General features: G+C 42.8%; 1 protein-coding gene across 1 annotated transcript in view; it reads left to right on the top strand.

Moving 5' to 3' along the window:
• The window catches only part of ERBB4 (erb-b2 receptor tyrosine kinase 4), a 397,396-nt gene that overhangs the window by 74,379 nt on the left and 298,904 nt on the right, over window positions 1-24,113 (top strand). Inside the window, exon 3 of the mRNA XM_059820585.1 lies at window positions 19,114-19,300. Within this exon, the coding sequence (XP_059676568.1) occupies window positions 19,114-19,300 (187 nt within the window). The remainder of the gene's footprint in view (window positions 1-19,113; window positions 19,301-24,113) is intronic.

Here is a 24,113-nt window from a genome sequence, read left to right as displayed (position 1 = left end):
GGGAATTATTTCCCATGCAGGAACTGCGGACGGCAGGAGCTCTGGCGCAGCACCCGCTTAGCGCTGGTGCCTCGGGAAAGCAGCTGGTTTGTGTCCGTGAGCAGCAGCCTTTCTCCTCCGTTAAGAGGGCTGAGCGCTCCCTGAAAGGAAGCCAATGCAATCCTCTTTGGGGTTTGCCAGGAGCTGCCATGCTGAGACTCGGGAGAGTTAAAGGTGGTAGCAAGGGAGTTGTCGCAGCTCCGGCAGTGGGAAGCGAGAGATGTCCTGGGCAGTCCCTCACCTGGGGATTGCCAGGGTAGCTGCCGACTTCAGGGGACGTTCACAGTTGACACAGCAGAGGATCGAAGCAGATTTTCTAGCGCTTTTCCCCTGCTGATTGGCTGCATTATGCAAAGCGAGCAGATTCTCAGCTCACTCTCAGTAGGCATCAGTTTGTTTTTTGAGAAACAGAAGCCATGCGCTGCTTCTAATCAACACTTTCATGGCATCCTGCTTGCTGTGCTGATCTCAGTGCAGCATTGCAGACTGGAGGGATCTCACTCCCTCACTCTGTCTCCATTTGCTACTTTGATATTGCATTGATATGACCTCCTCCTTCCCATGTGCTCCACTCCCTGGACCATGTTTCTTGCCTTGCAGTAATTACAGACGTCTAGGAAAAGGCTGTATACTGCACTTCATGCATATGCTAATGGCTGTGTCCTTCTGGAGTGTGTAATTAAATCCATAGCTACCAAAGTGCAACCACACCATGGAGTTACTGCTAGTTATATCCCTGTTTTCAGGACGGTAGTAGGACTGTTCATAGTCTCCTATACTTTGTCCCCAGCCTGCGTCTGCAACACGGCGAGCAGAAGCTTATCTGCTGACTGATAGCAGGAAAAGTACAAAGGAGCAGAGCTGTCTCAGTAGCAGCACACGTGCACCTCAGAAGTCATCTCTGGGATGAGGAGAGGGCAGGAATAGCAGTAGCGGGATACCAAGACATTGGGAATTGAAGGTACATAACATAAACAGCTCTTTTGCCAGCTGAAAACCCAGCAGGATGATGATAAAGTACACAATGTTTATTGATATCTGAATGACTATTTGTTGCCAAAAAGTGCATTTTAGAACTTAGCATAAACTCAGTTATCTGATTCTAGCACGGCTTAGTATTTATTAGGAAATACATGGCTTTTTTATAGCCATTGTTCACCTTAGGGAGAAAATAAAAAAAGGGAGAAAGCCATTTTATTTTAATAGTGCTGACTTCCTAATCTAAGCACTCTGTACTAGCAGCTTGGTTGCAGAGTGGAAAGAAATGCTGGATATTACCATTTATCCTTTGTTACGGAACAGTATCACCTCTCTCTATCTCCATCAGCACAGCCAGGCAATAATTTACTGCAGAGGACGCTGAGGGATATCAGCTCCCAAACCGCTCCAGTTCAGGTAGTTTGTCATCATGAGCTTTCAAGAAGGTAAATAAGTTGATTAAGGAGGAAGATTTGTCATGTCAGCATTTTTGCCCACCTAGAAGGCAGCGCTCTTTCCCTCCCCCCTTATCCTACCCCTTTCTTTCTTGCGCTGAGTTTTGTTGTGTACGTAAGTAGCTTAAAGAGTTACTTTCTTAGCTGTGCCTCAGAAATAGCAAGTGTTATATATATATGGAAATGTAAATGATGCTGATCAGCCAAGTGTTGTGGTTCGAGGAGAAAAGTTCAATCAGAACACGAAGAGCAGGAAGAATACTTGGCCGCTCCATGCACGATCAGCCCTTCAGCAGCTGCCAGGGAGGTTCCTCCTAATGCTCAAAAAAGTAGGACCTAGGAAAGGCCGTCAGCGACTGTAAAAGTTGAAGGCACGTGCCTGGTGTAACGCTATCTTTCTAGAGTGTGCGTTCGCACTTGCTAAACTTCCTCGGGCAGTTTCCACAGTCTGTAGTTTGTCTCCAAAAATTCATAAACACACCGCATAGGGTAAGCGTAGGGAGCCAAGGAGCAGAGGAAAATTTAGCACCCCAGTCATCTACCACTGCTGCCTGATTCTTAGTGATTAGGATGTTTAGAGAGCTGAGTGCCATGCAGTAATTTCTGGAGCTGGTCATACTGTAGTTAGGCTCTGAATAAGCCTTCAAGGTAGAGCTTGTGGCTCTGATAACTTAGGAACACCTTGACCCATAGCAAAACTTCATCATCCCTCCCCATCTGCTTCAGGTGGAATGCTGTTTGGTTATGACCCACCACAATGCACTTTGCTATGCTGTGATTAATTTTCAGTTTTCAGGGAGTAAGACAATAGTTCTCCTCCAGCACTAGGTAAGTCAGATTCTGGAGGTGGGAGACTTGGGATACTCCATGCCTTAAGCCAGGGCTGCCATCTAGACTCATTCAAGGGTTACAGCAAGAATTTCTTCCTAACAAAGCAGGAAACATGACAAGACAAGAAACGACTAAACCCAAACGTCTGCACCATGGCAGTCTTCTGAGACATTGGCCTCCAAAATATGAGCCAGCCAGAGTTTTGCATGAAACGTAGCTTCAGAGGAGGGTATCAGAAACTTTTTACCTGAAGATGCTTTTCTGACTAAATCATTTTCCCTTCAAAATGCTGTTAGCTTGGAAAGGATGATGGAGTTTGACATGCTGACATCACCCAGGGAGGACATCCTGAGGTGGAAAAGACGACATTTCCAGCTACGTGTGGTTATGTACTTTGCAGAGCAGGGACAGGCCCATGACTTGCATGGTTTGGAGCACATTCTTAAAGGCAGAATTCACAAAGCATTTAAGCACATGCTTTAGCTTACAGAATGAGGCTAGTTTTTTCTGGTCCATGCCCATGCGTATGTGCCTCCATCCCAAAGTGCTGGAGTTTCAGTTCCAGTCTTTTCTCAGTGAAAACCCCAGCTAAAGTCCCCTGGCTGTAGCTGGCCTTAACGTGGTTCTTTGTCCTCCTGCCTGAACCGAGACCAAGCCTCTGCCGAGGAAGACGGACGTCGTCGTGGGGGAGCTGGCTATAGCTGTGGTAAGCACAGCAAAGCCTCTGAGGACACGAAAGGGAGTTCCTGATCTTATGCTGCAGTTGAGGAGCTCTCCGGAACAGCCCTGAGCCTGTTTGCTTCTCTGAAAGAAAAAGATTTCCTTCTACTACTACTCCACTTTGCGGGCACGCATACGCATACATGTGCAATGCCATCGTTGGCTCTAACCAGTCCTGTTCCTCATGTGTCCTGCAGTGCTGAAAGTGATGGCTTGCTGGCGAAGATAAGAGTGGGGGAATATTTTTCAGTTCCATGAAAGGACATAGCATGAAGATAATTAATTAAAACTATTGGGAGTTCCTTTGAAGCAGCCTGTGATTAAACATAAGGATTTCTTATGGAACGAGTAGGTAAATTTGGCCTCAGGTATCTCCCCCCACTTCTCAGCCCCTAGGGGAGGGATGATGAAATTCTGGTTTACAGCGATGCTTTGTTAAAGTTCTGTCTGTTTTAATTGATTCAGCTTTACTTATAAATCTCATCAAGAACAGCCAAAGCAAAGGACACATATTAATCTGTAGGTGTCCTGTGGGTTGACTTTGAGTCTCGCAGAAAAGGAAAAAGCAGTTGGCCTTGTTGTTGGAAACACCAGAATGTGAAGTGACATGAGAATGAGCCTCCAGTGCCTTCCAGATCTTCTCATCTGTATCCTCAGTCTAATATTGGCAGTGAGGGTGGCAAAGGCTGCGATGGTGAAGTTTCTCCAGCAGACTTTATCCCTTAGACCATGATGCTGTGTTGAGAGCCAGCGGGTCAGTACTTTGTTCCCTGAAGTTTGCTGTGAATCTAGTCATTTGGGTTATTGGAGTCCCATTTAGCCATTTGTACCTTTCTGATAATATTTTGGCAAGGCAAAGCTGTTGGAGTGCCAGGGCAGTAATTATCTCTTTAGGAAGGGAGTGCCTGCTGATTTTCAGATGCTGGTGAGGCAGTTAACCTTAGTCTTTGGGCTCCACGTGAGCCCAACATAAACTGTTAGAAAGACAAGATGGAAAAGCCAATGAACCTTCACTGCAAATGGGAGGATTTCTGGGATTTATAGTGCAGGGTGCGCAGACGTTATCATCGGCTCTGTTTTAATGAGTAATTTGAAAGAAACGCTTATATGGAACAGCCACTTTTCAGCTCTTTTCACTAAGCTTTAAGCATTGACTTGCAAAGATCACGGCCATTTTTCTGTAAGTACTGATAATTTGTGTTTTACTCTTGACTTTGCAACTTCATTTCAGTTAAGAATTCCATTACTCAGCGAAAGGACATCGTATGACACAGACCTTTCCCTTTTCTGGAAAGCTTACAGCCTAAACGGACAAGAGTGGGGGTAAAAAAAAGGTGGCAATTTTATGAATGTAAAGGAAAATTTGGTAATTCCTCTCCTATAGATGGGGAACAGAGAAGCAGAGAAATGAACTACTGGGCTGATGGAAGGGAATAGAGCACCTCTCAAAGAGGAGAATAGAAGAGCCAAGTTTAGCTTGTTTAGTAGTAGCAAAACAAAACCTCCAGTGGTGCATTAATTGCTGTCAATACCTGGGAGCAGTCTGCACTAAAGGACAGCGCCAGGACACAAGCAAATGTCAAGTAAAAGAAAAAACCCTTTGCTTTTGAGAAGGCGTGGGTAGGTGACAGTTCCCTTCTTTCTTAAGCTCAACAGAAACCAAAGCCCAAAGCTCTTGCGGCGACAGGACTTTTAACAATCACACCAGCAAATGTAATTAAGGTCTGCGAGGGTTGCATCCTGGACAGAATTTATCCCTTGGTTTGTAATGCTTTAATTTAGTATCAAATATTCATGGACTGATAGGGTCAAATAGGGATGGGAAAGTACTGCGACAGACATTGGCAAAGTAGGATGCTGAAGTATTCAGCTGAAAGGTCAGCCATCCGTGGAAACCCATTAGGAAAAATACTGTAAATATCTTGCTACATCTGTGAGTCACAGAGCTAAATATGAGCCACTCCTGCCCATGGCGTGTAGGACTTCTAGAGCATGAAGTGCAACGTGTGCAAGCTCACGCACTCAAACACGCAGAGTATTTCAAAAGAGCAGACAACCAAAGGTGCCAGTGTTTGGCTGGTTATGTGGTTACATATATAAACTTTTCCAAATGTTGAAGCATGTGAGGTGTGCTTTGCACATAACAAGTCCGTCATATCTCATGGGTTTAAGGGACAGAAAAGGCTGGTTTTGAGACATCCTGGAAATATCTGTGCCAGGTGGTTGTATGACCAAATGATTTTTTTGGCTCATGCCCTGACCAATTAAGGACACGATGTAAAGCCTGTGAAATGATGTTTATTGACTTCAAAGGATCAGGACTTACACTGTCCAACTTCATGCTCTCAAAATGAATTTATTCAATAAATAAAATTAGTGAATTAATTCAATAAAACTGAATGGATTTATTCATTCAGTAAGATGTTTTTGAGGCCTAAAAGGTGTGCTTGGTGCATCTGGTAAGGAGTTCTCAGGTTGGGATGAGTGGGTCAGGAGGCAAGGGCAAACACAGCCCTCGGCCAGGGTGACCATGCAAGAAAGTCACCGAAATTCAGAGCGGGTGGGAATAATGAGCTATTAGAAATCAAAGTGTCTCTTCTGTCTAGGGCCATGTGAGGAAAGAGGGAGGAGAAAAATAATGGGGTAAACACGCTGTGGAGCAATATGGAGAGAGTAGTTGTCTGGCTGCAATGTCTGGAAACATGTGGTACTTCAGGAAATAGCGTGTGTGGATATGGGGGGGGCTGGCGCTGGGTATACTGACTATATGCTACATCTCCAGGAGTAAAATACCCCTGACCTGCTATCTGCTGTTTTCCCAGTTGGCTCACAAAAGCACTGGTTGCTACAGGTAGAAGAGAATTGGGTAAAAAGAAAAAAATAAAAGTCCTTTGGAGCCAGAAATGCCTGCAACTTTAACCTGATATTATACCTGCCGATTGAGCCCTAAAGTCAGGCTGGATGCTGTGAGAATGAGAACTGGTTTTGCTCAACTGAGAAGAAACTGTCCTTTTAGTCGAGATTTTTCTCTTGTCTCACAGCAGCGCGCAATTCAGTGAGGAAACTACCTAAGGATTGCATTTTTAGACACCCAAAATATCTGAAGACAAGAAATCCTGCAGGAATGCGTGCCCTTCTTTGTTGTTTTGCATGTATGTATATTTGTAAATACATCTAAAAACTATATATATACACATATAAATACACACATGTACGTCATGCAGAAGATCTGAATTTTCTGAAAAGTCCAGAGTGGCAAAACTTAATTCTGCAAAATCCTCAGGCAATTTTTAGAGTTAAATTAATACTGGTATAATTAAAATGGTTATTTGTTAAAAGAAGAGTATTTAAATAATTAATTTTCCTATTGGTTATATGGAGTATGCTTAGGTTCAGCAATTATACGCTAAGTAAAAACAGCTTCTCCTATAACAATTTTGTGATAATCTGACCTTTCACGGTCCTAGCTCAAAGCAGCTGGCACTTTCTGTATAGCTTACAAACTGTAACTTGATTAATATCTATGAAATAACCACTGCTGGCCTTCTGATGTAGCTGGGTCCGTGAGCGCTCCCTTTTCTCTCTCTCGAGCCGTCTTTTCTTTCCTTGCGTTCCCGAATATTGAATGATGGACTCGTTTTTAAGGCCACTACCAATCCAACAGCCAGCTGCCAGCTTTGAGCAGAGAAGGCCCTTGTTGGAAGAGAAATCTCTGCTGGGTCTGCTAAAGCTTGGTCTTGGGTCCTAGATGACCACTCAACTCTCGGGATCCTCTTTCCGAGGGAGGGTCACGTCCCCAACATGGTCAGTGGGGTAAGGAGGCACTAATGGATAAATTCAATCCACTCAGCCCAGACTTCGCTCTCTCTGTCGTTGCCGGACACAGCCTGGCTCACTCGGGTGCAGCGCTCAGCATCTCAGGGTCATAAGTGGATCGTGAGTTTTTGGGGGTCTGGGCCCCGCTCCTGCTGAAGGTCACATCCCAGCTGAGGGATGCACTGGTGAGCACCCTCCATTTAGGGGTTCAGAAGACGTAATTCGTGGATAATTTTAATTTGTATTAAATGCAACAATAGCTCCTGAAAAGCTGTCTTTCAGGGAAAGGTAGTAAGGATATTAATAAAAACAGGTGAGGAGAGAAGGCTCTTTTTTAGCTTGCTGCATTATTTTATCATTGTCAATCAGCTGTATTATTCCTCTATAGTTAATAACATTGTTTCTGTGATGACTTTAATGACTGAACCTTTCTTCCATCCTTAGCTATGACAATAACCACTCTGCTTTTTCTCCTTCAACAAGCTATTGTGTGTGTTTCAGTATATTAAGGAACGTTATCAAATATAGAGGTTTCCTCTAATTAAGTCATTGGCAAAAGACTGCTTGTCCAGTAAGTATTGAAGGAAATTATATCTTGTACAGAGTATTACACTTTTTCTCCCATGCTTCCCCTAAAAAAAAGAACAAAATTATATAAAAATAAAGCAGTAAGATTGCAAACTCAAGCACTCAGAAATTAGATAATTCCAGAATGATGACTGCCTGAATCTGTCTTGTGTTAGGAAAGACACACTCTGTCCTTCTCTGCTCCTGGTCACGAGCAGTTCCCCTTTCCTCTCTGATCTCTTGCTCTGTTCCCCATCTTTTCCTTTCATAAAATTACCATTTCTTCTGGACTCTTAATTTTTAAGCTTCTTAGAATTTTTATATCAAGAGCAAGCCACTTTTTCTAGTCTTGTTCCTGGAAAAGACAGAAATAATTTTATGTACAACTTTTCCAACACCCCCCCTCCATAAACTCACCTATACTTCAAACAACAAAAAAAATGTTGTTTGTGAACCCTGAGGCAACCACAATTTGTTCATTGTTTCAATAATTGCATGTAGGAATAATGGTATATTTAAGGGGTCTGGTTATTCTGGACATGATCAAAAAAAGCTCCCATCTCCTGTGAGATTGTGCATCTTGCTCGGTTCAGGAAGATGTAATGAGTGGGAGAAGTTTTTAAAATGCCCCCCTGAAGAAAAGTAGTGGAATTAATACAGAGAAGAATCTTATCTTATGGTTAGTTCAGTCGCTGCAGATTAGAGGTTGTTTCCCTGGTCAGTGGCACTCTGCATAATCTCAAAATCTGGAGTTTACATACCCTTCCTAAAGAATACCTCTGAATTTGAAAATGAGACGCATTTACTAATTGCTCACATCTTACAAATTATGGCTGTATCCTTGAAGGAGACTTTAACAATCTATTAAAGCCTGAATAACAGAGCTATTCTCCAGCTTCTAGATAAAGAAAACAAAAACGCAGCTTTAAAAACAACAAGAAGGCTCTTCACTTTTTATCTTAATGGGAATAAACCTAATCAAAAGCCAGCGATTAATGAATCTCTCCAGGGTTTCTATTCTTGACGAGATTAGAGTTACAAAGGCTGAAATAGTTTCAATGGGTAGGTGTGATGTTGAGCTCAGATCACGTATTTGTATATGCCTAGTTAGAAATAAGAGTTGCTAAAATCCAATATTTGGATGAAGATTCTCCTCTTCAATGAAACCAGACAAACAGTCAACAACTCCTCCAATATTCATTAATTTATGTGTGCAGAAATGTTCCAGAGTGCCAATAAAGTCGGTTCCTCCCAGGAAATGAATTTAAAATACTCATTAAAGAGTGGTTGTTGCACATACAAACAAACTGAAGGTATGTTTTTAAGACAGTGTTTTCTTGGGAAAGGAGAGCAAAGCTCTCCAAAAATAAGGTAACAACTTTTTCAGGATTGGACAGCCAGCCGTTTGCTTCTTGCAAAAAACCAAAAGCCCAGACTGAGGTTGTTTAGCTGAAATTTGGCAAGGTTAATGCATTTTCACTACCTGTAGTCAGTTCCTGCATCCAGGAAAAGAAAGAGCCTTTTGCTTGTAGGAGTGGCCTGACACCTTCACCTGCAGTTTGAATAGAAAAATATAAAAGTCCTGTTGTTCAGCTCCACCTCTGTACCAGATCTCCGGGATGTTTAGTTCATCCTGCATTGCTCCAAGGAGTGGGAATCATGCCAACCAAGGGCTCCCATTGCTTCCATAGTAGATTATGGAGAAATTTTAATAAACGCATTTAATTTATCTGGCTAACTATAGACTTGGCAGTAATTCATACCAACTAACCTGGCTGTGTACTAGGAAAAAAGAAATCACAATGTCTGATGTACAAAGCCTGTCACTCATCATATATTAAATGAAAAAATAAAACCTCCTTCTGCTGTTAAATGCCCACAAAACATTCCTAGGGTCTTCCCAGGCAGCTTGCTTACAGCGGTGTGTAATTTTGGACACCCTGTTACAGCCTGCGCTGTATTTGTCATGTGTATTCTTCCATTTGACTTCTGATCAGACACTTGACCTTTCATAACCATCATGGGAAAGACATCCTTTTTCACCTCTCCTTTTTGTTCCCTGTATAAAACTTCATCCACTTGCTGTCTCAGGCTGCACGTAAGCTGGAGAAGCTGGGAGCGCTTCTGAGCTGGGAAAGACTGTGAGCACCAGTCCTGCTCCTCCTCCTCCTCTTCCACTTTCTTTCCACGGGAAGGAGACTTGGGCATGGGTGGGCTTCCTGCTGTGCTCCAACCAGTTTCGTGATCCAGAGGACCAAGTAAGCAGCCTTCCAAGATTTAGTTCAGCTTAGACACAAGCACAAATGTCATGGGGGATTTAGACTGTCACAAATAAGAACAACAATGAGGAACCGAATGCTTTTTTCTTTTGTAGATGATATCTTTTTCTGCCAAAATAAATACACCAAGTCAGTTCAGTCCACTGACATTTCAGGATGCCTGTGGCAGTGCAGTTGGCACTTTGTGTAAATATGACCGTGAAGCACTGTGCAGCGAAGGTAACAACTGGGGTCAAGGCTTCTTGCGTTGTTAGGAAAGCACCTCTGCTCTGAGGACTATACCATCTAACTACAAAAAAGAAATGTCAAGGCCGATAGCAGCCACAGACATGCAAATGCAGTGCTCGCGCTGCTGCCCCGCGCTGCCTCTCTAAAGCAGTTTCAGGCAGCGGTTTGATAGATAAGACAGCCCTCGCTTTGCCTTTCCTGGTGAAAGTGTCCCGAGACCCTTGAATGTGCTCACAGCTTCTCATAGGCTATGGCTGTCTAAGGCAAATTGATAAAAGGGAATGTGTTTTCCCATGGTTATTACTTTCCTAAAATCCTCCCAGAGTGTTGATATTATTTTGCTTATGAAGTAGCAGTTTGTGCAATTTTACGTTGCCCAGAAAGAAACCATGATTTACTTGGCTGAAGCTCCCAAAAGCAGAGAAAGCAAAAGGCATCGATCTCTTCCCATTGGAAGTTCTGTAACTGGGCTGCTATGAGTTGATGTGCTTTGAGTTTCTGCAAAATGTAGCTACTACTAAACAGCCCAAATGGTAAAGCATTTTATAACAGCCTAATGCTCTCATTTTAGTCTTTTCCATCTAATTTATGACTTAAATTTTCCCTTGGGAGATGATACAATCAACTCTCCTGCAAACCACTCTGCAAGTATGTTGAAGGCCAATCAGGTATTACAGATATAATGTCAGAATTCTTATTGACTTGCTAAATATGTAGTCATCCATAGCTTTCCTCAGGACAGAAAGATGTTAGCTGTGAAGACAGGGTTGTTAGAGAGTGGAGACTTTGTCTAGGTCGTAATGTTGCTCAGCAGAAACTGCTTGGGATTTATTTTGTGCACTCAGGCAGCCTGTGTACCTGAAAGTTAGACGCTCCCTAAGCAGATACAGAGAAATTATGTTTTAGACAGAAAACATTGGGAAGACTCTGGGATGTTGATGTAAGCCTGATCAGTTTCTCTATTCATACGATATTTTTAACTGAAAAACAGGCATAGGCACGTGGTGCAAGCTGATACCTGAGCTTCAGTCTCAGTCTAGCTCAGTCAACCGGAAGAATACTTGGATATACCTTTAGAAACTGTATTTCAGTATTTGAAAGCAAAAAGGGGGGTCTTTTTGGTCCTGTTACTTACCTATTATTTCTATTCAATGTTCCAATTCCCACATTATTTTATTATTTTGTTTATTATTGGGGGTTTTTTCATGTCCTACATTGTTTTCCCAGCAATACTTTGTAAAATGAGTCAAGATACACATTTCAAAGGCTCCCATGTTTTTGTCCATCACGATCACTTATGTGTTATTTATGGGGCTTGCTTTCCAAATGCCAGATTGGGGCATTGATTTGCAGTTTAATGGATTCTAGACTGGCATTTGTTTTCCCTCCAAGCTCTCCCTAGACCCTTTGGTAATGTACATTAGCTCAGACTCAGCCTAACTTGCCTCATGTATGCAACAGTGTGATTCCTACATCAAACTCAGTAAATAAATAACTAAACAGCTAATTCTCTTGGTTTAATGTACGAAAAGTCCCACTCTTGGAATAGCGAAATGTAAAGAACAACCATTCAGAAAACAAAGCTTTAGTTCAACAACTCCCAAGGTGGGTTCTATAAATTATGTGGCAAAACCTTCACTTACAAATTTCCAACGGCTTTAACAAAAGATGCATCTAACTGACTGCTACTTTAAATTTGAGGAAATCGAATGCTATGTTCAATCCATTGACCTGCTGCTCAGGATATTATTAATATTTTGTAAGCATATCACCAAGGACGACTAGATGTCTGTGAGGACAAGAGTATGATTTAAAGTTTCTACCGGCTGTCTTAAATACTGAGTCACAGTTGGATTCTGCAGTCATGCAGCAGTACGAGGCTCCTCAGGTACAGCTCTTAACAAAATTGCAACCAAGCCCTTCCTTTGCCTTTAATAAATCTTAAAGCAAACTGAAAGACTACCAGAAGTTCCTCTTTTTTTGGTAACAAATTTGAATCTAAACTGCAACTTTAGTGTTTCAGACAATAAATTCTCTGCAGCTGCCAAGGCAACTCTGGTTAGGATACGCCACTTGCTTCTGGATCAGGCGACAGAAAAATGTTTTTCACAATCTATGTTCTGATATTCATCAGTGTGCTCAAACTTGAGGGATTTTTATTGAAACTTGTACAGCATATCTGAAAAACTGCTGGTGCTCAGAAGGGCTTAACATCACAATTTCACAAGTGTTGACGTAACTGGAGGATGCACAGCGTGGAAGGAGACAAAGCACAAGCTTGTTGTGGAACAAAATCCCTTACGTGCATGCTCTGTGTTAGTTTTGACAACGTCTCTAAATGGAGTGTCCTCTTAGAGATGAGGAATGTCAGTATGTACTATATACTTCTCGTGGTTATCGATGCGGCTTTGAGAGAAGCTGGCAACAGCCACGCGCCTGAATCCCATAAACACGTCTCCTGAACTCCTTTGAAAATCTCAGTTTATTGTGTCACTAAAAATTCATAACCATCAACGAGCAATGCATGGAACAGCTAAGTGAGCTCCATAAATTGCAATAGGCTAGCTATTTCCACGTTTTGGATATTAGCATTTCCCTTCAAGTTAGCATCACAAGTGCTGTAGCTGCTCAGAGGCCACTTTGTGGTTATTCAGTAAATGCTAATTTTTTAGTTGTGACAATGAAAGATGTATTGCATTGCAGGGGTGAAAATGTATGAAAAAATAATGAAAATTAATTGATGGTGTTTTAGGTTACCAGCACACTCACAAACATGCCCAACGAAATTTTGTGTAGGTAAATATTATGATTGCCCTGAGAACTTGTTTAAAGTTAAGCAAGTGGTTTTTTTTGCAGTATTGTGCTTTTTCCTCATAATAAAAACAGGAAACAAACTTGGCCAGTTGGGTGTCACACAGTTCTAACCAGATATAAACGCGTACCTTGTAATTGATCGAAAAGCAAAATGTGAAATGCTCTGTTCAAGTCAACTGGAGATGTGAAAAGCTTCTGAAGGAGGTGACGTGGTGGTAACTATTCACATTCGTTATTTTAATTGTGACTTTGCTGCGGCACGTTAAACTTAAGGTGGAAAAAAAGATGATGCATCTAAGAAATATTTTCCCCTTTGTATCACTTAGATATCTGACTTTCTTAGGATTTAATGTAAGGCAACAAAGTGCATGGTTCACGTTGGAGGGTCAGCCTAGCTCCTTGGGTCAGAGTCAGGAGATGTCTGTTATCTGCTGGCAGCTGAGCCCCGGGAGGAGCCTTGCTGCTGCCTCGTGAAATGGATATCCCCTGAAAATAGAAATTACTGTATTTGCAGCAGATGGGATGAAAATTGGCCACTTGGCTTATTCCCTACATAGATCTAATGTGAAGGCCTTTGCCCTTTCTATTTCCCTCCTTGTGGTGGAAGAAGAAGAAACCCTTTCCCTATGGAAACCCCGGTGCCTCCCCAAATTTTTCCCAGTAGCTTTATACCCCTGGGGGCAGCACCCTGACTTCTCTTGGGGACCAAAGCACCTCTGTCTCGCTGCAAACGAGTGCTGGAAAAGCACAGTCTTTTGTCTTTGTCCCTTAAGTGAATGTACTGAGTATATATTCATTATGTCTTTTTTTTTTTAGTGTTTGTGAATCAACACACTCATTTATCAGGTGATCCTCACATGCTGCACTTGTGCTTATTGGCACTTTCACAGTGAGATCAAAGCGGACTTGAAGCCTATCTAGCTTTTATAGAAAAGGGCAAAAGTAACCTGAAAGATAATTCCTTGGGGTCCCACAAGCGTAGGCTGACCCCGCAGCAGGCTGCCATTGCTCCGACTCCCAGGCCGGGGACGCGTGTCCGGTCAGATGAGGCGGCAAGGGCTTTGCCGGATCAGGTTCAGCGGCTGGATAAATAACACATCTGCAGCTGAAATAAAACCCCGCGATATAGCTCTCTCTGGTGCCTTAGCCACAGCCTAACCTTCCCAGATAGATGTTAAGAAGACTTGGTAGTGTTTATGAGAAACATCAGCTTCCCTAATCGTTCATTGATCTGTTGTTCTGAGCAGGATGATGAAGTTTTCGCTGTTATTTTGCTCCGTTTCACTCGGATTTGTTTGACTTGAGCCGAAGGACGATTTAAGATGGCAAGGAACAATCTTGCCTTCTACTCCCAACTGACAGGATAATTCCAGCTTTGCTGTTGGGAGCTGAAAATGCTTCACCTGTGCTCAGCTATTATTAGTTGTAATTAAGGGAACAGGTTGTCTAGAGCTCATTTTTACGGTTCATCACCTGAAAAAGAACCTCTGAAAAGAACCCTTTTATTTTTGGTGTCACTTCGGGAACCTGTTTCTCTGCTGGCCCTGCGCGCACCCACCCCCCCCCGACCCGCCGCCGCTGAGGGGAGCGGCGGCCATGTTGTGGCAGCTCCCTGAGGCGCAGCGGGCCCCCCGGGGCGGGGCGCTGCCTGGAGGCGTGAGGAGATTTGGGGCATACAGCCTCAACCGAGTGTGCTGCTTTTGGCTGGGGTAGAGTTCATTTTCTTCATAGGAGGGGCTGTGTTTTGGATTTGTGCTGGAAACAGCGTTGGTAAAGCCGGGATGTATTAGTTACTGCTGAGCAGTGCTCACGCAGCGTCAGGGCCTTTTCTGCTCCTCACCCCACCCCACCAGCGAGTGGGCTGGGGGTGCACGAGAAGCTGGGAGGGGACACAGCCGGGACAGCTGATCCCAACTGACCCAGGGGATATTCCAGACCATATGACGGCACGCTCAGCATATAAAGCTGGGGGAAGAAGGAGGAAGGGAGGGCACATTGAGAAATATGGCATTTTGTCTTCCCAAGTGGCCTTTACGCGTGATGGAGCCCTGCTTTTCTGGAGATGGCTGAACGCCTGCCTGCCGATGGGAACTAGCGACTGAATTTCTTGTTTTGCTTTGCTTGCGCACACAGCTTTTGCTTTACCTATCAAACTGTCTTTATCTCAACCCACGAGTTTTCACGCTTTTACCCTTCCAATTCTCTCCGCCATCCCACTGCGGGGGAGTGAGCGAGCAGCTGTGTGGGGCTTAGTTGCTGGCTGGCGTTAAACCACGACACTGGGTCCGTTGTCATTGAAGGGTAACGTGGTTTTGGGTTTAAAACCAAAAAATTGGCTATGTTGGGGATAGTAGGGGCTTTTAGGCGATTCATTTATAGGCTACCGTTCCTGTTTTTGGGGTGTGGGGCAGCTCTGGCCCTTAGGGACAGCAAGCCGTGGAGCACAAGTACTCATCTCCTGTCCAAAAATGTAGATGAATAGTTTTTCTCTGGTAAATATACCAGACTTGAATCTTGTGGCTTGGTGTGGTTTTAAAGAGGCTCTTGAGGCTTTTGATTTGTCAAGGATTAATACACACCCCACACCCCCGCTCCTTTTGTTTCCTGCTAGAAGTATGCTCTTTCTTATTTCAGGATCTGAAACCTAATAGTCCCAGTCATAGGAGAAGCCACCTTTGGCTCTTGAATCCTCAGAGGTGTCTCCTCATCTGCTTTTGAACGGTCAGGCATCCGCCTGGAGGGCTGAATGAACAGTGCCCCTTCTTCCTTTGCGATGGGCAGCCTGGGAGTTTCAGCCTTTTCGACATTCAAATCTATATGCTTATTCCCACTGCTGTACCCAAACAACTTTGGGGAGCCAAAATGTGTATACCAAAGCAGCAGGAGTGCTACAGGAGCCTGAGCCTGTCGCTGCCTCACTCAATGGCTTCTTCACATAACAGGTCACGTCTCAAGAGCTGGAAAGGTGACAAGGAAAGGCAAGATCACGCTGGCCAGGAATTCCCAGTCAAAATAACGCTGTAATGGGGACAAGGGGAGCCCCACAAAATCAGAGTGATCAGCAATCAAGATTGGAAGTTCATTTGGTTTGTCCCATCAGAAACTTTTAGTTTTAAGTCTGTTGGTGATGAATCTACCTCTTTCTACTCCAGTTGCAGGTCATGGGAATTGAAATGTAGTTATTTGTGTCCTTGTCTCCCTTTTGTTTTTTTCCTGCGGGACTGACTCACGGGAGATCTATTTGTGAGGACTTCCATCCCTAGCAGGAGAATCAAACCAGGAGGTGACACTCGAACTACCACAGCTGTGAGCCACTCCATCTTCTTGGTGGGACACAGATTAATGCTGAAGCACAAGCAGCTAAAATAGAGCACTAGGATACCTGAGCTTATACCAGAGTGCAGGATACCTGAACAGGAACATGTTCAGCCTTGTATACAAAGGATGAGAGGTTCAAATCATGCCTAACCTTGGCATGAGTTGCAGAGGAGGAGAGCAGGCTGTCTGATGCCGTCTGGCATGAGGATTTGTGAGTCTGCATGGAAGCCAACAGGCGTCTTTGCAGTGACTCCAACAGGGCTTGGAGTGAGCTCCAAGCGGGCAGGTGTCCATTTTGAGTAAGACTCATGTGAAAACTTGCAGTGACAGGCAAAGTGACAGCGTTGGCCAGGAGTGACCAAAACCTGAGCTGCCTGCTCCACTCCCAGTACGTTTTTTCAAGCTGGACCAGTCAGAAAACACACTGTCCTGCAAAACATGTTACTGCTCTGCCTTTTTCATCTAATTTGAATTAAAAAATAAACCCCCAAATTAATATAACAGACCACTAGATTTGGTCAGTCAGGTTGCTATATTCTAGTAAATTAGAAACCCTTTGGTTTATTTTCATAATTTTGTTTTGCAAGGATTAACATGGCAGTTTCTCCAGCAAATAAATAGGTGTTGCAATATGATGGAAGCCATGGGACTGGAAAGGACCCCCTCTGGCTTGTCAAAATACTTGCCATAATTTGTCATTTCGGTTAGATCAACCAAACAAAGTACAGGACTTCTGGGGCAGTTCACAATTATCAACAACAAAACTTTGGGTGTTTTGTTTTGGTTTTTTTGTTTTGTTTTGTTTTGTTTTAAAAAAACTTTGGAATGAAGATTTGCTGCTGAGTGTATGTGTGTGTGTAATTTCAGTGCCATGCTGAATTAGGGCCCTTTCAGGTGGACTTGCTGTGCAGCAGTAAATAAGACATTATAAGTGACAAAAATTGGCGGGGAGGACTTGGTCAGATGCAGTTTTGGAACTGCTTTTAATTTTTTTCAAGTCAATTCCAAGTTAAACATCCCTTTAAATTAATTAGAGCAATTACAGTATCCCTAGAATATCAGTGGAGAAATTGAAGCCATGAGTATAATCTTAATATTTCCTAAATTCTGAAGAGAGGCTAAAAAACCCAGCTGCAGGAAATTTTGTATGTACGATGAAAAACAGGTTCCTGACCAAGCTGGCTAAGCTGAAATGTCTGAAAGCAAAGAGCTATCATGAAAGTGCTGGAAAGCTTCTGATTATAACGGAGTCAGTGTCCCAGGGTATAATGCAGCTCTACATTTAATATTGAGCTACTGAACCGTACTTCTCAACCTAGCTCAACTCACTGGGTTCTCATCAAAGTCCTGTAATGACACTGTGCTCTGTTTAGATGCCAAGCAAGTCTTGAAATAGCTCCAGAGCTTTTTCAGCAGCTTCAGCTGAGTACAGACGTCTGACTTTGGAAGGACAGCTAGTGCCCAGAGTTTGTGGCATATAAATCCTTATGTATACTGCCACGCTTAATAATCTTACGAACCTTTATGAACCTAATTAAAAGGCTCTTGAACGCTTATGTATGAAATCATGGCAACAGTGCTGAACCAGCAAAGCAAAAGCCTGTCCTTTGTGCTGCAAATCCATGTTGCCTTTCTCTGTTAGTGATACATACACAACGCATTTAATTCGATGCCTGCTATTGTTTGCCTGTTTGCTTTTATTACGGTATTGACTGGAGTCCCCATCGTGTTAGTTATAGTCTGTGCATGTTATCCTAAGGAGAATTTTTATTTCTGTGTATTGTTTAAGGTATTGACTTTGCTAAAGGGAAGAAAAAAGTGCGTGCATCCACTTAAGCACACAAGTAGTTATATCAATTTCTGTCCATTAAATATACATACACACATAAATATATGCATATACAGTGGTTGCAGGCTTTTGCAGGCATGGAATTAGGTGAGATTTGCAAACCATGTTTGAGAGACCCTTTCCAACAGGGAGGTCCCGTTTCTGGGAGCAGCTCTGGGCAGGAGCATCCCTCAGGAGCTTGTGTGAAGTCCGTCTGAGGATGGTGGGGCTCTCTGCGAGTATTTAAATGACTATTTTCAAAAGTGTTTGTAGATTTCTAGGCCGTTTATTTAAATTGCTTAGAATGAACTTTGTTTTCTAAAAAAAGCATACTTTTAAACCTTTTTTTCTTTCTAAAAATGTCTTGGTTCTGTTAATCTTGTGGACTTTTGAAAAAGTGTTTCTAGTTATTGGGTTTTGGGGTGTTTTTTCCTTTTACAATCCAGGCAATCAATTCCTGAGTATGAACAGGAGGGTTATTGAGTAGTTCATTTAAAGCAAACAAAGTTTTCGGCCAACCCAGAGATGCAGTGATCATTTTGCTAAAGGTTTTGATACCAGTTTCGATCAAAGTCTGGGATATATAGCATGTATAGTTCCAGTAATTCCAAATGAAACTTGAAGTTGAATTTTTGCAAATGTCCAGTGACTGATTTCATTTAGAAGTACAAAAGTGGGTGTTAATACATCTGTGCATTGTCTTTAGTTACTCTTCCAAACCTGCCCCCCATTTCTACCATCCATTCCTGTTCAATAGCGAGCTCTTCCATAGGTGTCTCTCTTACCCCATGTTGTGTCCCTTCAGTCTCACCCTAGAATATCCTATACAACAGACAGCTACTTGCAGACAGACAATCTTATCTGAACTGTGGCTTTGTCGTAGTGGAATCTGCTCACGTCCTGGAGAGGCCTTTGACCTGCTCTCTGCTTTGAGTTATGTGAAGCCATCCCTTCGTGCATCTTTAATACTTATTGTGAATTTCTGCTCAAGTTTAATAAAACTGCAAAGAATGTCTACCTCATTATTTTCTAGTTTTCCAACCAGAACTTCTAATAAACTCAGTTAAACTGAAACAGAAATGTGATTAAAATCAATAAGTTGAAATAGAATTTGTTTTCCAAAGTTTGGGTTTTTTTCTTGGGTACCAGCATCTCATACTAAAGCATCCACTGTGTAAGAACTTTAGAACAATTAAAAATGGACCATTCCTAATGTGTTTCTTTAATTTTTGTCTTTCAGTCTATCCGAGAAGTCACAGGCTATGTTTTGGTGGCTTTGAATCAGTTTGAATACCTGCCATTGGAGAACCTGCGCATCGTTCGTGGGACCAAACTCTATGAAGAGCGATATGCTTTGGCGATATTTCTTAACTACAGAAAGGATGGTAACTTTGGACTCAGGGAACTTGGCTTGAAGAACTTGACAGGTAAGTGAAACTCGCAAATGTGATGGATTAGTCACAAGAAAAAAATGAGCTTGTTGAATATTTGCCCCAGTGCCCTCAGTCACTTGCATTCTATGAATAACAGAGATACCATGAGAGGCAGGCAGTTGTACGTTGTTTGAGAGGCTCGTTGGTACTTAATTTCATTCCTTTTTTGGTTCACAACTGTACTTTTCTCAGTAGTGGTAAAAGACTGTGTATGGAACTCATGCCAAAGGCATATTCGAAACAAAAATAGTTGTTGAAAGAGTAGATTAACATTTTTCTTAGTTTCGAGAACATGAGCATGTTGGTTTTCTTGTGATCCTTGGTTATTGCACGTGTGTCGTTTCAGGTGTTACGTATTTTCTGCCAACTTAGCTTAGCTTTAGCATCCCCTCTGCTTCTGCTCTTGCTGCTGTCTGTGTCACCATTGCTGCTGCACTCGGGTGGTGGGGGGAGAGGAAGCGGATGGGAGGGGGAGACTGTATCTTTGGGAGTTCTAAAATTAAATACACCTTTTCTAAGCAAAAATAGTGCATTATACTTAGTGAAAAAAGTGCTTATTTTCTGGAGACAAAAATGTAAGCCAAGCCCATGGTGTTATGTTCATCTGTAAATTCAGGGCTGGATCACGATGTGGGGTCGATCAACATTTCATTTCTCCCAGCTGAGGATCTACAGTCAGTGGTTTGGGAGATTAAAAATTGGCTAAATGTCACTGGACTGTAACTAAAGAAAGCACAGGCAGCGGCAAACTCTCTGTAGGGAGTTCACTGGAAGTATTTTATTTATACCTGGTTCCTCAGCAGCTATGATCATTTCTGCCCTAAGCTTTGGTGATTGTGAAATGGCCTTATTTCTGCTAGTGGCTGAATGCTGACTGAAAACCACTGACCTGAGCTGGATGTGGAGTTTGAACCTGAGTACAGAGAGGTGGAAGCCTTCTGAACTACATTTAGGCACACTTCACTCTGCTTTTTTCATGTTGCAGCATTCAGAGCGGCACACAAGTGCTTACAGTTCCTTGTTGTTCAAGCCTCACTGGGCCGCACAGCTGAGCTTTCAAAAGCAGGAAGGCAAAGGAGGCTTGACATATTTTACAAAATAAACCTGGTTTGGCTGACTCTTTCTGATCAGGTTCTTTCTTCTGGTCATGTTTTTAACAATTTTCTTTGCTGAGACCAGCATGCTGATAGCAGAGTGCTTCCCAAGGTCTCTAAATCCCTGCCGTCTACTACTCTTCTTTCTATCACTGTCCTAATCCAATTTCCAATTTCTTCCTCTTCTGTTCCCACATTTCTTCCCATCTTTCTGATTTAGGGTGTTCATTGTGACTGTCTATGCCTTTACATAATACAGAGCCATAGCATCAGGTAATAATAGTATTATCTGTTTCTTCGTATACTTTTTCTAGTCTGTGGGTCTCAAAATGCTTTTTGAAAGACATTAGGCTGGGTGAAACTGAGACACAGAGGTGAGGTGAGGCGAGGCCAAGCCAGAGGAAGACTGGTACCCTTTCCTTTTGGATCTGGGGCTGCTGTTCTGCCGGAAAGTGAGGGTTGTATTTTCAGTGCTTGTTTAGCCGTGGCTTTGCTGCTCAGTAAGGTAAAAGACCTTATCTTGTAGGCACTGGCTCAGGATTTTCTTCTTGAACCAGCTGCCCTGTGCCAATAGGCAGTTCATCTGACTCGAGAGATTCTCTCTGTAAGCCACTTTTACGTGATAGGCACAGCACCCAAACTGCCCAGCAAATAGCTTGACTTTCTTTTCAGGTGTCGTAAGAAAACCTGCCTTAGCTCAGCCTCTGAATCGTTCCTAACATGAGATCATCACAGCCAATTCGTCTTATTTAGGTGTTTACAAAGCCCTCTGATGGGATCATTTGGCTCAAAATGTATTGTTGTCTCTTGGAAGAAAAGTGCCCTAATAATACTAGCTTGTCTGCACTGAGCACTTAAAATAGCTTCTGGGTGCTGAAAATGAGCCAGTGCACGCTTCAAAATACTCTTAATATTTTCTAGATAGCATGTGCCAGGGCCTCATGAGTCTCTGCAGCAGCTGTTCCTTGACCATGTTGTATACTGGTTAAGATGCACCTGGCTATTTTAACCCACAACCTGCTTCTTGTTGCAAATGCTCTCCCTGGAGCATATTAATACTGAATTTATTTTCCTAACAAATCCTTAGCATTAGTAGCTGCATAAAAATAACTGGTGGATGTGGGAGCCAGTGACGTTGCAAGGCTGCAATAGATCAGCTGTGTTTGAACCTATCCTGTGTCTACCAACTGCTCCATATTTACATCAGAAACAACCAGTGGTTTGTTACTAGATTTAAGATGAAGCAGCCCCTGTGAGCTTGCATCCTTCAAGCTTCTAGTTCTGTGCAGATTTCAAGAGATTGGCTTTGAATGGTGCATCTCTTCCACTTGAGTAAAATATAAACGTAACTCTTGCCTTGCATGTGAAGAGCTGGCTTTCCAGGGCTTATGCCTTGTTCACAGAAGTTTGGGAAGTTCTGTTCTTATTTGTACAGTGTTGGATGATGGGATCCTGAGGGTGTTTCTGGCCGGTACTGCACAATATACAAATGCAAACACCACTCCCTGTGTTAAATAAATGAGGAAGCTGCTCTCATCTGCAGATTATCCTCAGACTTAACCGGAGACAGGGTTTCAGCCTCCTGTGCGGTACCATTGCGTTATTTTCAGTGTGTTGTTAGCAGCTGTGTTTTTATTGCTAGATATGTCTATCAGGTTTGCATATTTAAATGTAACTTTAAATGCGTGAATTTCCTCCCTTACACTATAAAAAAAATGACAGCTATGAAGGCAGTAAGTTTTATCTCACACGGAAAACATGATCCAGTTCTTGCTCCTGCTGTCTGTCAACCCGAAATGAAGTTTTGTTTGTGTAGCACAGGCCAGGACCACAGCCTAAAATTCATGTGACACTTGCAAAAACTCTTACCTATAAAAATCCTTTTCTCACTTGTTATAAAAACTTAGTCAATGATTCCACAGAAATGTCAAAACGAATCAGACATTGAACTAATGAAGTGGCTGCTGCCATCTCAGCTGGACTCATCTCAGCTTGCAGGTTCAGCTGCCAAGTAGCCTTAAAATAAAAAGAAAGATTTGACATACTGAATGTATTATTCAGCCTGAGATTAGCAGAATAACCGATGCTGAGGGGGAAGGTATGCCACCTTCTTCCATTCATTGCCTGCGAGCTAGTGCAAATCATTCCTGTCTTCCCCAGGTAGCTAGGCACTCAACCTTAACTTATCCAATGAAAGGGCATAATCATTGTTCACACTTTGAGTACTCCAAATATAGAGAATACCTGATGGCTGCGTTTCATTATGGCATTTATCTTCATGAGTGGGGAAAGAGGGATAACTCACAAGTGCCAAAACCACTTATGAAGTATCCCATATTTTCCTCTGAGTGAAGATGAATAAGAGGGATCCACAGCAAATGATGAATCTTTGACTGAGCAGTGATAACCTCATCTCCCCATTGGCCTTGGGGACAGAGGCTCCCCTGCGTGTGCCTGTGCAACCACTGAATTCCTTTAACATATTAGAATAAAATGGACTTAGTGATTAGTTCAGTAACACAAAACCAGCAAATTATGTAGTTCCTTATCTGCTTGTTTTGCAGGAATGCGGATAAAAGATAAATCAAGATAACTGAGGTTCAAGTGACAAATGCATATTGTAGCTGAAAGGATTTGGTCAGTGATAGCCCGAGAAAGGAAATGTAATTTGATGGGCAGGAGAATCATAGGGAAAGGACCATCTTCACTGGGTATAGAAAGTGATCTGTTGTAAATTTCCTCTTCTACAGATTTTTATAATAGGTTTCATTTTTTTAGGGTTTGATTAAATTTAATTGTTGTATAAAACAAAATTTTAAAATTCTATGATCATTTCTATAACATTTTCATTTTCTTTTTTTCCCCCCAAGACATAGAAAATGCTAAGGGGTGCTTTAAAGGAGGGAGAAAAAGAAAGGTACTTTTATAAAAAAGATTGCTTTTCAATGAGTTTCTTGGGCTTTTTTTAACAAGGACTGCTCATTTGCTATAATTATATTTCAGCTTGATCAGGTTGGCAAGAGGGGCATGGAAAGAGTCAAATTTTCTTGCAGTTTTGTTCACTGTGCACATTTTGGACCTACAGTGTTTTTGGAAATCTTATTTAGATACCTGCTCAGGGCCTGAGCTCCTTCAGTGCTGTGTGACTGCACATACAGCATTTTTGGGGCAGGGATTAAGGCCATCCCCTTTTTATTGCCTTGATCACAAAGCCCTCAGCCTGTATCAGCAAGACCTTTCCTTGGACCACACGCACGCTGCACGCGCCACTGCTGAGTTGACGGTGTTTAGAGATGTGAACGCCTGTGTGTGACTCCCGGCCTAAGCGGACGAGACCGGGGTATGCTGATTGTGGCATATGCCTTCATCACTGCAGCTTCGTACTAGTGGGGCAAGCTGGGAAGAAAGCAATATGTAACTTGCCTCAGGCTTCCTATGCAACAGGTGGGCAAGGCATCGCATCTCTAACCTCAGAGAGGTGTTGCTAGGATACATGGAGGGATGAGGAATTTATTTTAAAAAATCCCTTTGGTACCCTCTGCGTGCAGGGCTGCTGCAGGAGTTGATCGGCCCTGTAGAAGAAGCTCTGTGACTGCCTGTGACTGCTCCTTTCCCTATATCCTCAGAGCTGCATGGACCACAGAGGCATTTGTATCCCAGCACATCTTTGCTGACCGGCCAGTCGGTAGGAGAAAAGGGAGGAACACCTCAAG

This window comes from Gavia stellata, chromosome 8 (genome assembly GCF_030936135.1).
Source record: "Gavia stellata isolate bGavSte3 chromosome 8, bGavSte3.hap2, whole genome shotgun sequence".
NCBI classification, from domain to species: Eukaryota; Metazoa; Chordata; class Aves; order Gaviiformes; family Gaviidae; genus Gavia; species Gavia stellata.
Note: the sequence above shows the minus strand (reverse complement) of the source record. Positions and strands in the feature narration are given on the sequence as shown.